We start from the raw sequence: 17,900 nt of genomic DNA, 5'->3' as shown, positions 1-17,900 counted from the left end.
CATTAGGACCTGATGGAAGGACAATAGATCCCTGAGTACCAGGCCATTAGGACCTGATGGAGGGACAATATAGCCCTGAGTACCTGGTCATTAGGACCTGATGGAGGGACAATAGAGCCCTGAGTACCAGGCCATTCGGACCTGATGAAGGGACAATAGAGCCCTGAGTACCAGGCCATAAGGACCTGATGGAGGGACGATAGAGCCCTGAGTACCAGGCCATTAGAACCTGATGGAGGGACAATAGAGCCCTGAGTACCAGGCCATTAGGACCTGATGGAGGGACAATAGAGCCCTGAGTCCCTGGTCATTAGGACCTGATGGAGGGACAATAGAGCCCTGAGTACCAGGTCATTAGGACCTGATGGAGGGACAATAGAGCCCTGAGTACCAGGCCATTAGGACCTGATGGGGTAGATCACGGTATACCTGTACCACGGTAATATACCTGTACCATGGTAATATCACAGTATACCTGTATCATGGTAATATACCTGTACCATGGTAATACCACAGTATACCTGTACCACGGTTATATACCTGTACCATGGTAATATACCTGTACCATGGTAATATCACAGTATACCTGTACCATGGTAATATACCTGTACCATGGTAATACCACAGTATACCTGTACCACGGTAATATACCTGTACCACGGTAATATACCTGTACCACGGTAATATACCTGTACCATGGTAATATACCTGTACCATGGTAATATACCTGTACCATGGTAATACCACAGTATACCTGTACCATGGTAATATACCTGTACCATGGTAATATACCTGTACCATGGTAATATCACAGTATACATGTACCATGGTAATATACCTGTACCATGGTAATACCACAGTATACCTGTATCATGGTAATATACCTGTACCATGGTAATACCACAGTATACCTGTATCATGGTAATACCACAGTATACCTGTACCATGGTAATATACCTGTACCATGGTAATACCACAGTATACCTGTACCATGGTAATATACCTGTACCATGGTAATATCACAGTATACCTGTACCATGGTAATATACCTGTACCATGGTAATATCACAGTATACCTGTACCACGGTAATATACCTGTACCATGGTAATATACCTGTACCATGGTAATATCACAGTATACCTGTACCATGGTAATATACCTGTACCATGGTAATACCACAGTATACCTGTACCATGGTAATATACCTGTACCATGGTAATATCACAGTATACCTGTACCATGGTAATATACCTGTACCATGGTAATATACCTGTACCATGGTAATATCACAGTATACCTGTACCATGGTAATATACCTGTACCATGGTAATATCACAGTATACCTGTACCATGGTAATATACCTGTACCATGGTAATACCACAGTATACCTGTACCACAGTAATATACCTGTACCATGGTAATATCACAGTATACATGTACCATGGTAATATCACAGTATACCTGTACCATGGTAATATACCTGTACCATGGTAATATACCTGTACCATGGTAATATCACAGTATACCTGTACCATGATAATATACCTGTACCATGGTAATACCACAGTATACCTGTACCATGGTAATATACCTGTACCATGGTAATATACATGTACCACGGTAATATCACAGTACAACAAAATGTGTTGATACTTCGAGACCAACATTTTTACAATACCGTACTACTTTTTCATATGATATCACAAAACATTTCAGCCCTACCAGTCAAAGGAACCTGCTGGTGCCTGTTAATAAATGTTAATACAGTTTTGTTGATAAATTCTGTTGAATTTGTTAAGGAACAGCCACTAATCTCTTGTTTGCGCTGGACCAATAATATCCACTTTACTTCCCGTTTGGCATCTGTAATCAGCCAGCTGGTCCGTGTGGGATCTGTAATCAGCCAGCTGGCCCGTGTGGGATCTGTAATCAGCCAGCCGGCCCGTGTGGGATCTGTAATCAGCCAGCCGGCCCGTTTGGGATCTGTAATCAGCCAGCCGGCCCGTTTGGGATCTGTAATCAGCCAGCCGGCCCGTTTGGGATCTGTAATCAGCCAGCCGGCCCGTGTGGGATCTGTAATCAGCCAGCCGGCCCGTGTGGGATCTGTAATCAGCCAGCCGGCCCGTTTGGGATCTGTAATCAGCCAGCCCGGGCAAATAGAGCAGCTTCACGACAGGCATGCTTGCAGCTTTACAGCAAAGAAAACAGCTTGTCTCTAGCTCAACCAGTTCAACTAACAAAGAAAGCAGCTTGTCTCTCGCCCAACCAGTTCAACTAACAAAGAAAACAGCTTGTCTCTAGCTCAACCAGTTCAACTAACAAAGAAAACAGCTTGTCTCTAGCTCAACCAGTTCAACTAACAAAGAAAGCAGCTTGTCTCTCGCCCAACCAGTTCAACTAACAAAGAAAACAGCTTGTCTCTAGCTCAACCAGTTCAACTAACAAAGAAAACAGCTTGTCTCTCGCTCAACCAGTTCAACTAACAAAGAAAGCAGCTTGTCTCTCGCCCAACCAGTTCAACTAACAAAGAAAACAGCTTGTCTCTCGCCCAACCAGTTCAACTAACAAAGAAAACAGCTTGTCTCTCGCCCAACCAGTTCAACTAACAAAGAAAACAGCTTGTCTCTCGCCCAACCAGTTCAACTAACAAAGAAAACAGCTTGTCTCTCGCCCAACCAGTTCAACTAACAAAGAAAACAGCTTGTCTCTAGCTCAACCAGTTCAACTAACAAAGAAAACAGCTTGTCTCTCGCCCAACCAGTTCAACTAACAAAGAAAACAGCTTGTCTCTCGCCCAACCAGTTCAACTAACAAAGAAAACAGCTTGTCTCTCGCCCAACCAGTTCAACTAACAAAGAAAACAGCTTGTCTCTCGCCCAACCAGTTCAACTAACAAAGAAAACAGCTTGTCTCTCGCCCAACCAGTTCAACTAACAAAGAAAACAGCTTGTCTCTCGCCCAACCAGTTCAACTATGACCAATATCACTAGCTTTTATTTCTTCCTGTGCGATTTCACACAGATTTGATGTAATTTCACAAACCATGCCGCGGGCCGTTTTTAAACAAGTCCCGGGTCGTTAATTATTGGTTTGATAAACAAAGTTGTTCGGTCATGTTACCTAGCTAACAACCTGCTAACTTGACGGTAGGTCCAGGATAATTTGATTGGCCCAGGAAGAAAGGAAAGTGTCCTCTACTCGTGAGATCTACTTCAAAAGTAGGCTTCATCCTAAATGTACAGTAGTATTTAGAAATGAATTATAAGCATACATGTAACACATGACCAATCATCCGAACATTTAGTCTGGACCACATCACGTCAACTGATCTGTCCTTTTGATAGCCATTCATGAAAACATTAATTTAGTACTCTAACTTATGTTCTTTTGAGTGTTGCTTATCTCGGCACATCGTCTGTACATTCTCCTTAAATTGGTGGATTGTCACCATGGTCGATTTCTATACAGCTACAGTGTATTCATAAAGTATTCAGACCCATTTGACTTTATCCACATTTTGTTGTGTGTAGAAATTAAATCATTTCTACACACAATACCCCATAATGACAAAGCAAAATCAGGTTTTTAGACATTTTTGCAAGTGTGGAAAACCCCCCCCCCAAAAAACAACTGAAATACCTTATTTATTCAGACCCTTTGCTATGAGATTTGAAATTGAGCTCAGGTGCATCCTGTTTCCATTGATCATCCTTGAGATGTTTCTACAACTTGGAATCCACCTGTGGTAAATTCAATTGATTGGACATGATTTGGAAAGACACACACCTGTCTAGATAAGGTCCCACAGTTGACAGTGCACGTCAGAGCAAAAACCAAGTCATGAGGTCAAAGGAATTGTCCGTAGATCTCTGAGACAGGATTGTGTCGAGGTACAGATCTGGGGAAGGGTACCAAAACATTTATGTAGCATTGAAGGTCCCCAAGAACACAGTGGCCATCATTCTTAAATGGAAGAAGTTTGGAACCACCAAGACTTTTCCTAGAGCTGGCCGCCCAGCCAAACTGAGCAATCTGGGGAGAAGGGCCTTGGTCAGGGAGGTGACCAAGAACCCAATGGTAAGTCTGAAAGCGCTGCAGAGTTCCTTTGTGGAGATGGGAGAATCTTCCAGAAGGACAACCATTTCTGCAGCACTCCACCAATCAGGCCTTTTATGTTAGAGTGGCCGGATCGAAGGGAACATGACAGCCCGCTTGGAGTTTGCCGGAAGACACCTAAAGGACTCTCAGACCATGAGAAACAAGATTCTCTGGCCTGATGAAACCAAGATGGAACTATTTGGCCTGAATGCCAAGCGTCACGTCTGGAGGAATCCTGTCACCATCCCTACAAGCAAAGTACAGAGAGATCATTGATGAAAACCTGCTCCAGAGCGCTCAGAACCTCAGACTGGGGTGAAAGGTTCGCCTTCCAACAGGACAACGACCAGAAGCACACAGCCAAGATAACGCGCAGGAGTGGCTTCAAGTCTCTGAATGACCGAAAGTGAGTAATGATGTACTTATTGCAGCACTGTGCTGGTTTACCGGATTCTGCTGGACCTGCACCAGACCTGCTGATTCACACATCAACGTGTGTGTCATGCAGGACGGAGGATGCTGCTTCTCATCGTCGACTCTTTCTCCTCTGTTTTCACACAGTGGAAATAGAAATGTGTGTGTGCTGCCAGCGTACTAGTGACTCACGATTCCCTTCTCATCCTTCTCTTCTGTTTCGCTTCCTTTCCTCTTCTCTCTTTCCTCCTCCTCTTCTCTCCTCTTCCTCTCCTTCTCCCTCTCCTCTTCCTTTCCTGCTCTCTCCTCAGCTGTTCCCTAGCTCCTCCATACAGACCCAGCCCTAGCTCCTCCATACAGACCCAGCCCTAGCTCCTCCACATACAGACCCAGCCCTAGCTCCTCCATACAGACCCAGCCCTAGCTCCTCCATACAGACCCAGCCCTAGCTCCTCCATACAGACCCAGCCCTAGCTCCTCCATACAGACCCAGCCCTAGCTCCTCCATACAGACCCAGCCCTAGCTCCTCCATACAGACCCAGCCCCTAGCTCCTCCACATACAGACCCAGCCCTAGCTCCTCCACATACAGACCCAGCCCTAGCTCCTCCACACAGACCCAGCCCTAGCTCCTCCATACAGACCCAGCCCCTAGCTCCTCCATACAGACCCAGCCCTAGCTCCTCCACACAGACCCAGCCCTAGCTCCTCCACACAGACCCAGCCCTAGCTCCTCCACATACAGACCCAGCCCTAGCTCCTCCACTACAGACCCAGCCCTAGCTCCTCCATACAGACCCAGCCCTAGCTCCTCCACACAGACCCAGCCCTAGCTCCTCCATACAGACCCAGCCCTAGCTCCTCCATACAGACCCAGCCATAGCTCCTCCATACAGACCCAGCCCTAGCTCCTCCACATACAGACCCAGCCCTAGCTCCTCCATACAGACCCAGCCCTAGCTCCTCCACATACAGACCCAGCCCTAGCTCCTCCACATACAGACCCAGCCCTAGCTCCTCCACATACAGACCCAGCCCTAGCTCCTCCACATACAGACCCAGCCCTAGCTCCTCCACATACAGACCCAGCCCTAGCTCCTCCACATACAGACCCAGCCCTAGCTCCTCCACATACAGACCCAGCCCTAGCTCCTCCACATACAGACCCAGCCCTAGCTCCTCCATACAGACCCAGCCCTAGCTCCTCCATACAGACCCAGCCCTAGCTCCTCCATACAGACCCAGCCCTAGCTCCTCCATACAGACCCAGCCCTAGCTCCTCCACATACAGACCCAGCCCTAGCTCCTCCACATACAGACCCAGCCCTAGCTCCTCCACATACAGACCCAGCCCTAGCTCCTCCATACAGACCCAGCCCTAGCTCCTCCATACAGACCCAGCCCTAGCTCCTCCATACAGACCCAGCCCTAGCTCCTCCATACAGACCCAGCCCTAGCTCCTCCATACAGACCCAGCCCCTAGCTCCTCCATACAGACCCAGCCCTAGCTCCTCCATACAGACCCAGCCCTAGCTCCTCCATACAGACCCAGCCCTAGCTCCTCCATACAGACCCAGCCCTAGCTCCTCCACATACAGACCCAGCCCTAGCTCCTCCATACAGACCCAGCACTAGCTCCTCCATACAGACCCAGCCCTAGCTCCTCCATATAGACCCAGCCCTAGCTCCTCCATACAGACCCAGCCCTAGCTCCTCCATACAGACCCAGCACTAGCTCCTCCATACAGACCCAGCCCTAGCTCCTCCACATACAGACCCAGCCCTAGCTCCTCCATACAGACCCAGCCCTAGTTCCTCCATACAGACCCAGCCCTAGCTCCTCCACATACAGACCCAGCCCTAGCTCCTCCACACAGACCCAGCCCTAGCTCCTCTACACAGACACTCATTTTTAGAAGTAGAGCAGACTGTGCTCTGAACATAAGGGGTCTCTGCATGCATATTAACCCTATCACTGACTGGAGGAGATATGAAGGATCCTACACTGTCTGTAGATAGGAATTACGCTGACTCTTCACCTATAAAATCGGTACAATGGTATGGTCTTACTGATATAATACGATCAGTACAGTGGTATGGTCTTACTGATCCAATACTATCAGTACAGTGGTATGGTCTTACTGATCTAATGCTGTCAGTACAGTACAGTGGTATGGATATTCAAATTGCTACCTATTTGGCTACCCACTGCTGCAACTGTCTGTTTATTATTTATACATTGTCACTTTAACTCTACCTACATGTGCATATTACCTCAACTAACCGGTGCCCCTGCACATTGTCTCTGTACCGGTGTCTCTGTACCGGTACCCCCCTGTATATAACCTCCACATTGACTCTGTACCGGTACCCCCTGTATATAACCTCCACATTGACTCTGTACCGGTACCCCCTGTATATAACCTCCACATTGACTCTGTACCGGTACCCCCTGTATATAGCCTCCACATTGACTCTGTACCGGTACCCCCTGTATATAACCTCCACATTGACTCTGTACCGGTACCCCCTGTATATAGCCTCCACATTGACTCTGTACCGGTACCCCCTGTATATAACCTCCACATTGACTCTGTACCGGTACCCCCTGTATATAACCTCCACATTGACTCTGTACCGGTACCCCCTGTATATAACTTCCACATTGACTCTGTACCGGTACCCCCTGTATATAACCTCCACATTGACTCTGTACCGGTACTCCCTGTATATAGCCTCCACATTGACTCTGTACCGGTACCCCCTGTATATAGCCTCCACATTGACTCTGTACCGGTACCCCCTGTATATAACCTCCACATTGACTCTGTACCGGTACCCCCTGTATATAGCCTCCACATTGACTCTGTACCAGTACCCCCTGTATATAGCCTCCACATTGACTCTGTACCAGTACCCCCTGTATATAGCCTCCACATTGACTCTGTACCGGTACCCCCTGTATATAGCCTCCACATTGACTCTGTACCGGTACCCCCTGTATATAACCTCCACATTGACTCTGTACCGGTACCCCCTGTATATAACCTCCACATTGACTCTGTACCGGTACCCCCTGTATATAGCCTCCACAATGACTCTGTACCGGTACCCCCTGTATATAGCCTCCACATTGACTCTGTACCGGTACCCCCTGTATATAACCTCCACATTGACTCTGTACCGGTACCCCCTGTATATAGCCTCCACATTGACTCTGTACCGGTACCCCCTGTATATAACCTCCACATTGACTCTGTACCGGTACCCCCTGTATATAACCTCCACATTGACTCTGTACCGGTACCCCCTGTATATAACCTCCACATTGACTCTGTACCGGTACCCCCTGTATATAACCTCCACATTGACTCTGTACCGGTACTCCCTGTATATAGCCTCCACATTGACTCTGTACCGGTACCCCCTGTATATAGCCTCCACATTGACTCTGTACCGGTACCCCCTGTATATAACCTCCACATTTACTCTGTACCGGTACCCCCTGTATATAGCCTCCACATTGACTCTGTACCGGTACCCCCTGTATATAGCCTCCACATTGACTCTGTACCGGTACCCCCTGTATATAGCCTCCACATTGACTCTGTACCGGTACCCCCTGTATATAGCCTCCACATTGACTCTGTACCGTAATACCCTGTATATAGCCTCCACATTGACTCTGTACCGGTACCCCCTGTATATAACCTCCACATTGACTCTGTACCGGTACCCCCTGTATATAACCTCCACATTGACTCTGTACCGGTACCCCCTGTATATAGCCTCCACAATGACTCTGTACCGGTACCCCCTGTATATAGCCTCCACACTGACTCTGTACCGGTACCCCCTGTATATAACCTCCACATTGACTCTGTACCGGTACCCCCTGTATATAACTTCCACATTGACTCTGTACCGGTACCCCCTGTATATAGCCTCCACATTGACTCTGTACCGTAATACCCTGTATATAGCCTCCACATTGACTCTGTACCGGTACCCCCTGTATATAGCCTCCACATTGACTCTGTACCGGTACCCCCTGTATATAACCTCCACATTGACTCTGTACCGGTACCCCCTGTATATAGCCTCCACATTGACTCTGTACCGGTACCCCCTGTATATAGCCTCCACATTGACTCTGTACCGGTACCCCCTGTATATAGCCTCCACATTGACTCTGTACCGGTACCCCCTGTATATAGCCTCCACATTGACTCTGTACCGGTACCCCCTGTATATAACCTCCACATTGACTCTGTACCGGTACCCCCTGTATATAGCCTCCACATTGACTCTGTACCGGTACCCCCTGTATATAGCCTCCACAATGACTCTGTACCGGTACCCCCTGTATATAGCCTCCACACTGACTCTGTACCGGTACCCCCTGTATATAGCCTCCACATTGACTCTGTACCGATACCCCCTGTATATAGCCTCCACATTGACTCTGTACCGGTACCCCCTGTATATAACCTCCACATTGACTCTGTACCGGTACCCCCTGTATATAGCCTCCACACTGACTCTGTACCGGTACCCCCTGTATATAGCCTCCACACTGACTCTGTACCGGTACCCCCTGTATATAGACTCCACATTGACTCTGTACGGATACCCCCTGTATATAGCCTCCACATTGACTCTGTACCTGTACCCCCTGTATATAACCTCCACATTGACTCTGTACCGGTACCCCCTGTATATAGCCTCCACATTGACTCTGTACCGGTACCCCCTGTATATAGCCTCCACATTGACTCTGTACTGGTACCCCCTGTATATAGTCTCCACATTGACTCTGTACCGGTACCCCCTGTATATAGCCTCCACATTGACTCTGTACCGTAATACCCTGTATATAGCCTCCACATTGACTCTGTACCGGTACCCCCTGTATATAGCCTCCACATTGACTCTGTACCGGTACCCCCTGTATATAGCCTCCACATTGACTCTGTACCGGTACCCCCTGTATATAGCCTCCACATTGACTCTGTACCGGTACCCCTGTATATAGCCTCCACATTGACTCAGTACCGTAACACCCTGTATATAGCCTCCACATTGACTCTGTACCGTAATACCCTGTATATAGCCTCCACATTGACTCTGTACCGGTACCCCCTGTATATAGTCTCCACATTGACTCTGTACCGGTACCCCCTGTATATAGCCTCCACATTGACTCTGTACCGGTACCCCCTGTATATAGTCTCCACATTGACTCTGTACCGTAATAGCCTGTATATAGCCTCCACATTGACTCTGTACCGTAATACCCTGTATATAGTCTCCACATTGACTCTGTACCGTAATACCCTGTATATAGTCTCCACATTGACTCTGTACCGGTACCCCCTGTATATAGCCTCCACATTGACTCTGTACCGTAATACCCTGTATATAACCTCCACATTGACTCTGTACCGGTACCCCCTGTATATAGCCTCCACATTGACTCTGTACCGGTACCCCCTGTATATAGCCTCCACATTGACTCTGTACCGTAATACCCTGTATATAGCCTCCACATTGACTCTGTACCGTAACACCCTCTATATAGCATCCACATTGACTCTGTACCGTAATACCCTGTATATAGCCTCCACATTGACTCTGTACCGTAATACCCTGTATATAGCCTCCACATTGACTCTGTACCGTAATACCCTGTATATAGCCTCCACATTGACTCTGTACCGTAACACCCTGTATATAGCCTCCACATTGACTCTGTACCGTAACACCCTGTATATAGCCTCCACATCGACTCTGTACCGTAACACCCTGTATATAGTCTCCACATTGACTCTGTACCGTAACACCCTGTATATAGTCTCCACATTGACTCTGTACCGTAATACCCTGTATATAGCCTCCACATTGACTCTGTACCGTAATACCTGTATATAGCCTCCACATTGACTCTGTACCGTAATACCCTGTATATAGCCTCCACATTGACTCTGTACCGTAATACCCTGTATATAGCCTCCACATTGACTCTGTACCGTAATACCCTGTATATAGCCTCCACATTGACTCTGTACCGTAATACCCTGTATATAGCCTCCACATTGACTCTGTACCGTAATACCCTGTATATAGTCTCGCTACTGTTATTTTACTGCTGCTCTTTAATTATTTGTTGTTTTTATTTTTTACGTTTTACTTAACCAACAATGCCGTTTTAAAGAAAAATAAGTGTTAAGGGCTTGTAAGTAAGCATTTCACTGTAAGGTCCAACACCTGTTGTATTCGGCGCGTATGACAAATACAATTTGATTTGATGCTGTCAGAACAGTGGTATGGTCTTACTGAGTTAATATTGCCAGTACAGTGGTATGGTCATTGTAACCCCAAAGAAACTCCTCTCTGAACTTTGTTGCAGCATCACTAAAGGCACCCTGGTGTGTGACAATGCTTAAAAACATAAAAAATAATGGTGCCATTTGACTCCTCTATCTACGCTGTCTTCTCAGTTCAACGACTTGACTGTTGATGAAGCTGTGACTTCCTCATGTTAGGTAAAAAGGAAAGACAATAAGACATGTTATTGGTTGTCTTTCCCACAGAGAAAGCAGCCGCGGCCAATGAGGAGGAGGTACAGAAGGCCGATGTGTCGTCGACGGGCCAAAGCATCATCGACAAGGATGCTCTCGGACCAATGATGCTGGAGGTGAGACTGAGTGACGTTGCTACTGTTGGGCTAATTAGCCTAGGCTTTATCCAGGCAGTCCATGCTAGCCAATGGCAGAACAGCACAGCTGCTTTTACATGCACTTTCTACCCCTCACAAGGATCTAGCTAGCTAACAAGGTACCGTGTTCTACCTAGCTACAGGGGATCTAGCTAGCTAACAAGGTACCGTGTTCTACCTAGCTACAGGGGATCTAGCTAGCTAACAAGGTACCGTGTTCTACTGAGCTACAGAGGATTTAGCTAGCTAACAAGGTACTGTGTTCTACCTAGCTACAGAGGATCTAGCTAGCTACCAGAGGATCTAGCTAGCTAACAAGGTATCGTGTTCTACTGAGCTACAGAGGATCTAGCTAGCTAACAAGGTACCATGTTCTACTGAGCTACAGAGGATCTAGCTAGCTAACAAGGTACCATGTTCTACCTAGCTACAGAGGATCTAGCTAGCTACCAAGGTACCGTGTTCTACTGAGCTACAGAGGATCTAGCTAGCTAACAAGGTACCATGTTCTACCTAGCTACAGAGGATCTAGCTAGCTACCAAGGTACCGTGTTCTACTGAGCTACAGAGGATCTAGCTAGCTACCAGAGGATCTAGCTAGCTAACAAGGTAACGTTTTCTACTGAGCTACAGAGGATCTAGCTAGCTAACAAGGTACCGTGTTCTACTGAGCTACAGGATCTAGCTAGCTAACAAGGTACCATGTTCTACTGAGCTACAGAGGATCTAGCTAGCTAACAAGGTGCCCTGTTCTACTGAGCTACAGAGGATCTAGCTAGCTAACAAGGTACCATGTTCTACCTAGCTACAGAGGATCTAGCTAGCTACCAAGGTACCGTGTTCTACTGAGCTACAGAGGATCTAGCTAGCTAACAAGGTACCATGTTCTACCTAGCTACAGAGGATCTAGCTAGCTAACAAGGTACTGTGTTCTACTGAGCTACAGAGGGTCTAGCTAGCTAACAAGGTACCATGTTCTACCTAGCTACAGAGGATCTAGCTAGCTACCAAGGTACCGTGTTCTACTGAGCTACAGAGGATCTAGCTAGCTACCAGAGGATCTAGCTAGCTAACAAGGTAACGTTTTCTACTGAGCTACAGAGGATCTAGCTAGCTAACAAGGTACCGTGTTCTACTGAGCTACAGAGGATCTAGCTAGCTACCAAGGTACCGTGTTCTACTGAGCTACAGAGGATCTAGCTAGCTACCAGAGGATCTAGCTAGCTAACAAGGTAACGTTTTCTACTGAGCTACAGTGGATCTAGCTAGCTAACAAGGTACCATGTTCTACTGAGCTACAAAGGATCTAGCTAGCTAACAAGGTACCGTGTTCTACTGAGCTACAGAGGATCTAGCTAGCTAACAAGGTACCGTGTTCTACTGAGCTACAGAGGATCTAGCTAGCTAACAAGGTACCATGTTCGACCTAGCTACAGAGGATCTAGCTAGCTACCAAGGTACCGTGTTCTACTGAGCTACAGAGGATCTAGCTAGCTAACAAGGTACCGTGTTCTACAGAGGATCTAGCTAGCTAACAAGGTACCGTGTTCTACAGAGGATCTAGCTAGCTAACAAGGTACCGTGCTCTACCAGCTGATATACAGAAGATCTAGCTAGTTAACAAGGTGCTGTGCTCTATCGAGCTACAGAGGATCTAGCTAGCTAACAAGGTACCGTGTTCTACGGAGCTACAGAGGATCTAGCTAGCTAACAAGGTACCATGTTCTACCTAGCTACAGAGGATCTAGCTAGCTAACAAGGTACTGTGTTCTACAGAGGATCTAGCTAGCTAACAAGGTACCATGTTCGACTGAGCTACAAAGGATCTAGCTAGCTAACAAGGTTCCATGTTCGACTGAGCTACAAAGGATCTAGCTAGCTAAGAAGGTACCGTGTTCTACCTAGCTACAGAGGATTTAGCTAGCTAACAAGGTACTGTGCTCTACCAACTGATATTCAGAGGATCTAGCTAGCTAAGAAGGTACCGTGTTCTACTGAGCTACAGAGGATCTAGCTAGCTAACAAGGTACTGTGTTCTACAGAGCTACAGAGGATCTAGCTAGCTAACAAGGTACCATGTTCGACTGAGCTACAGAGGATCTAGCCTGCTAAGAAGGTACCGTGCTCTACCTTCTGAGCTACAGAGGATCTAGATAGACAGAGATTTGCTTTGTTATCTATGTAATTTTAATTACAGGTTGTAAGGCAGCAAAATAGGAAAAATGCCAAGGGGGTGAATACTTTCGCAAGCCATTGTAAGTGGAGGTGGTAGGCTTATAGCTCATGTATTCGTTTTCCCATCTGTCACTGATCAGAGACATTTAACAGGCTATAATGTAGTCTAAATCACTGATCACTGATCAGAAACATTTAACAGGCTATAATGTAGTCTAAATCACTGATCAGAAACATTTAACAGGCTATAATGTAGTCTAAATCACTGATCAGAAACATTTAACAGGCTATAATGTAGTCTAAATCACTGATCAGAAACATTTAACAGGCTATAATGTAGTCTAAATCACTGATCACGAAACATTTAGCAGGCTATAATGTAGTCTAAATCACTGATCAGAAACATTTAACAGGCTATAATGTAGTCTAAATCACTGATCAGAAACATTTAACAGGCTATAATGTAGTCTAAATCACTGATCAGAAACATTTAGCAGGCTATAATGTAGTCTAAATCACTGATCAGAAACATTTAACAGGCTATAATGTAGTCTAAATCACTGACCAGAAACATTTAACAGGCTATAATGTAGTCTAAATCACTGATCAGAAACATTTAGCAGGCTATAATGTAGTCTAAATCACTGATCAGAAACATTTAACAGGCTATAATGTAGTCTAAATCACTGACCAGAAACATTTAGCAGGCTATAATGTAGTCTAAATCACTGATCAGAAACATTTAGCAGGCTATAATGTAGTCTAAATCACTGATCAGAAACATTTAACAGGCTATAATGTAGTCTAAATCACTGATCAGAAACATTTAACAGGCTATAATGTAGTCTAAATCACTGATCAGAAACATTTAACAGGCTATAATGTAGTCTAAATCACTGACCAGAAACATTTAACAGGCTATAATGTAGTCTAAATCACTGATCAGAAACATTTAGCAGGCTATAATGTAGTCTAAATCACTGATCAGAAACATTTAACAGGCTATAATGTAGTCTAAATCACTGATCAGAAACATTTAGCAGGCTATAATGTAGTCTAAATCACTGATCAGAAACATTTAACAGGCTATAATGTAGTCTAAATCACTGATCAGAAACATTTAACAGGCTATAATGTAGTCTAAATCACTGATCAGAAACATTTAACAGGCTATAATGTAGTCTAAATCACTGATCAGAAACATTTAACAGGCTATAATGTAGTCTAAATCACTGATCACTGATCAGAAACATTTAACAGCTATAATGTAGTCTAAATCAAGTGTAGGATTATTATTTGTGCTTGATTGCATATAGGCTACTCTAAAAGCCTGCGAAGGTTGTGAAATATAAACACAAGACTTGTATGCTGTTGTTAATATTGATTGTTATTATTTTCTACCGGTATCATGATGAAGATACTTTCAAAACTATACTCACAAGATATTAAATTATTTAGAAAATAAATTGTTGTAATGTTTCTTAGAACCTGCCTAAATGAATGAAAATTACATTGTGATGGTGTATATTTAATGGATGTATTCAGATAATGTCCACCCCTATGAGCCCCATGGCTACTGACACTCAGAAACTTTCCGGCATGTGCACGGGAGATGTACACGGTTTATCTCGGCAAGAATATGATAAAAAAAATAAAAAATGGGACTGTATAAATTGAGTTCTTTAAAACATTCTTTGATTTAAATAAATAAAAATCTTACACCAAGACGGTGAATCCTATGTGAAAGAGGTGTAAGTCTGGGTTTAAACCATACTAATAACCTTGTATGTCTGGTTAGACAGCCCACAATGCAACGAGAGCACAGCTTGAACCTGCATGGTTAGACAGCCCACAATGCAACGAGAGCACAGCTTGAACCTGCATGGTTAGACAGCCCACAATGCAACGAGAGAGAGCACAGCTTGAACCTGCATGGTTAGACAGCCCACAATGCAACGAGAGCACAGCTTGAACCTGCATGGTTAGACAGCCCACAATGCAACGAGAGCACAGCTTGAACCTGCATGGTTAGACAGCCCACAATGCAACGAGAGCACAGCTTGAACCTGCAGATGGGTTAGACAGCCCACAATGCAACGAGAGCACAGCTTGAACCTGCATGGTTAGACAGCCCACAATGCAACGAGAGCACAGCTTGAACCTGCATGGTTAGACAGCCCACAATGCAACGAGAGCACAGCTTGAACCTGCATGGTTAGACAGCCCACAATGCAACGAGAGCACAGCTTGAACCTGCAGATGGGTTAGACAGCCCACAATGCAACAAGAGCACAGCTTGAACCTGCATGGTTAGACAGCCCACAATGCAACGAGAGCACAGCTTGAACCTGCAGATGGGTTAGAGTGCATCTGGGTGTGTTTCCTGCTCATGGGTTAGAGAGCCAACAGAGAGTCCCTACTCAGAGAGAGAGTAGAGTGGGTGGGAATCGCTGGCCCCCTGTTCGTCCCTTCGTCTGCCGGATGCTGACAGATGGGGAAAGTGAGGGAGAGAGGGCGAGAGGAGGCTATATTTAGCATTGAGTTGCATGTGGATTCAGTGACGGCAGGCGGACCTCCAGAGCTATAAATATTACCCTGACAGTACACATCTCTCAGTGAACAGAGGAGAGAGAGAGAGAGAGGGTGTGAGGGAGGGGAGGAGGCTGAATGGACTGATTCATCCGGCAGGCAGCGTGGCTGAATGATTCATCCTGCAGGCAGGCAGCGAGGCTGTGTGTGTTGCTTGCTTTGCCATTAGGCAGACGTCAGAGGCACTTCAGTAGCTCGCTGTATGTCCAGCTGTCTGTCCACTGCGTGGGACAACAGGGCTGTTGCATAGCACAGGCCAGCGATTTACATCCAGAGCAGGGTAGGATCAACCTGCTATCAGCCAGAACAGAGCAGGGTGTTAACAACCTGCTATCAGCCAGAACAGAGCAGGGTGATAACAACCTGCTATCAGCCAGAACAGAGCAGGGTGATAACAACCTGCTATCAGCCAGAACAGAGCAGGGTGATAACAACCTGCTATCAGCCAGAACAGAGCAGGGTGTTAACAACCTGCTATCAGCCAGAACAGAGCAGGGTGTTAACAACCTGCTATCAGCCAGAACAGAGCAGGGTGTTAACAACCTGCTATCAGCCAGAACAGAGCAGGGTGATAACAACCTGCTATCAGCCAGAACAGAGCAGGGTGATAACAACCTGCTATCAGCCAGAACAGAGCAGGGTGATAACAACCTGCTATCAGCCAGAACAGAGCAGGGTAGGAACAACCTGCTATCAGCCAGAACAGAGCAGGGTAGGAACAACCTGCTATCAGCCAGAACAGAGCAGGGTGTTAACAACCTGCTATCAGCCAGAACAGAGCAGGGTGTTAACAACCTGCTATCAGCCAGAACAGAGCAGGGTGTTAACAACCTGCTATCAGCCAGAACAGAGCAGGGTGATAACAACCTGCTATCAGCCAGAACAGAGCAGGGTAGGAACAACCTGCTATCAGCCAGAACAGAGCAGGGTGATAACAACCTGCTATCAGCCAGAACAGAGCAGGGTGATAACAACCTGCTATCAGCCAGAACAGAGCAGGGTGATAACAACCTGCTATCAGCCAGAACAGAGCAGGGTGTTAACAACCTGCTATCAGCCAGAACAGAGCAGGGTGATAACAACCTGCTATCAGCCAGAACAGAGCAGGGTAGGAACAACCTGCTATCAGCCAGAACAGAGCAGGGTGATAACAACCTGCTATCAGCCAGAACAGAGCAGGGTGTTAACAACCTGCTATCAGCCAGAACAGAGCAGGGTAGGAACAACCTGCTATCAGCCAGAACAGAGCAGGGTGATAACAACCTGCTATCAGCCAGAACAGAGCAGGGTGATAACAACCTGCTATCAGCCAGAACAGAGCAGGGTGATAACAACCTGCTATCAGCCAGAACAGAGCAGGGTGATAACAACCTGCTATCAGCCAGAACAGAGCAGGGTGATAACAACCTGCTATCAGCCAGAACAGAGCAGGGTAGAAACAACCTGCTATCAGCCAGAACAGAGCAGGGTGATAACAACCTGCTATCAGCCAGAACAGAGCAGGGTGATAACAACCTGCTATCAGCCAGAACAGAGCAGGGTGTTAACAACCTGCTATCAGCCAGAACAGAGCAGGGTAGGAACAACCTGCTATCAGCCAGAACAGAGCAGGGTGATAACAACCTGCTATCAGCCAGAACAGAGCAGGGTGATAACAACCTGCTATCAGCCAGAACAGAGCAGGGTGATAACAACCTGCTATCAGCCAGAACAGAGCAGGGTGATAACAACCTGCTATCAGCCAGAACAGAGCAGGGTGATAACAACCTGCTATCAGCCAGAACAGAGCAGGGTAGAAACAACCTGCTATCAGCCAGAACAGAGCAGGGTGATAACAACCTGCTATCAGCCAGAACAGAGCAGGGTGATAACAACCTGCTATCAGCCAGAACAGAGCAGGGTGT

The 17,900-nt window shown here is 46.4% G+C and overlaps 1 protein-coding gene across 1 annotated transcript in view; it reads left to right on the top strand.

Moving 5' to 3' along the window:
* The window catches only part of LOC106591314 (nuclear receptor coactivator 2), a 164,105-nt gene that overhangs the window by 80,432 nt on the left and 65,773 nt on the right, over positions 1–17,900 (top strand). The window contains 1 exon segment of the mRNA XM_045710715.1: positions 11,108–11,211. Within this exon segment, the coding sequence (XP_045566671.1) occupies positions 11,108–11,211 (104 nt within the window).

The sequence above is a fragment of the Salmo salar genome, chromosome ssa29 (genome assembly GCF_905237065.1).
Source record: "Salmo salar chromosome ssa29, Ssal_v3.1, whole genome shotgun sequence".
NCBI classification, from domain to species: Eukaryota; Metazoa; Chordata; class Actinopteri; order Salmoniformes; family Salmonidae; genus Salmo; species Salmo salar.
This window is presented reverse-complemented; position numbering and strand designations above follow the sequence as displayed.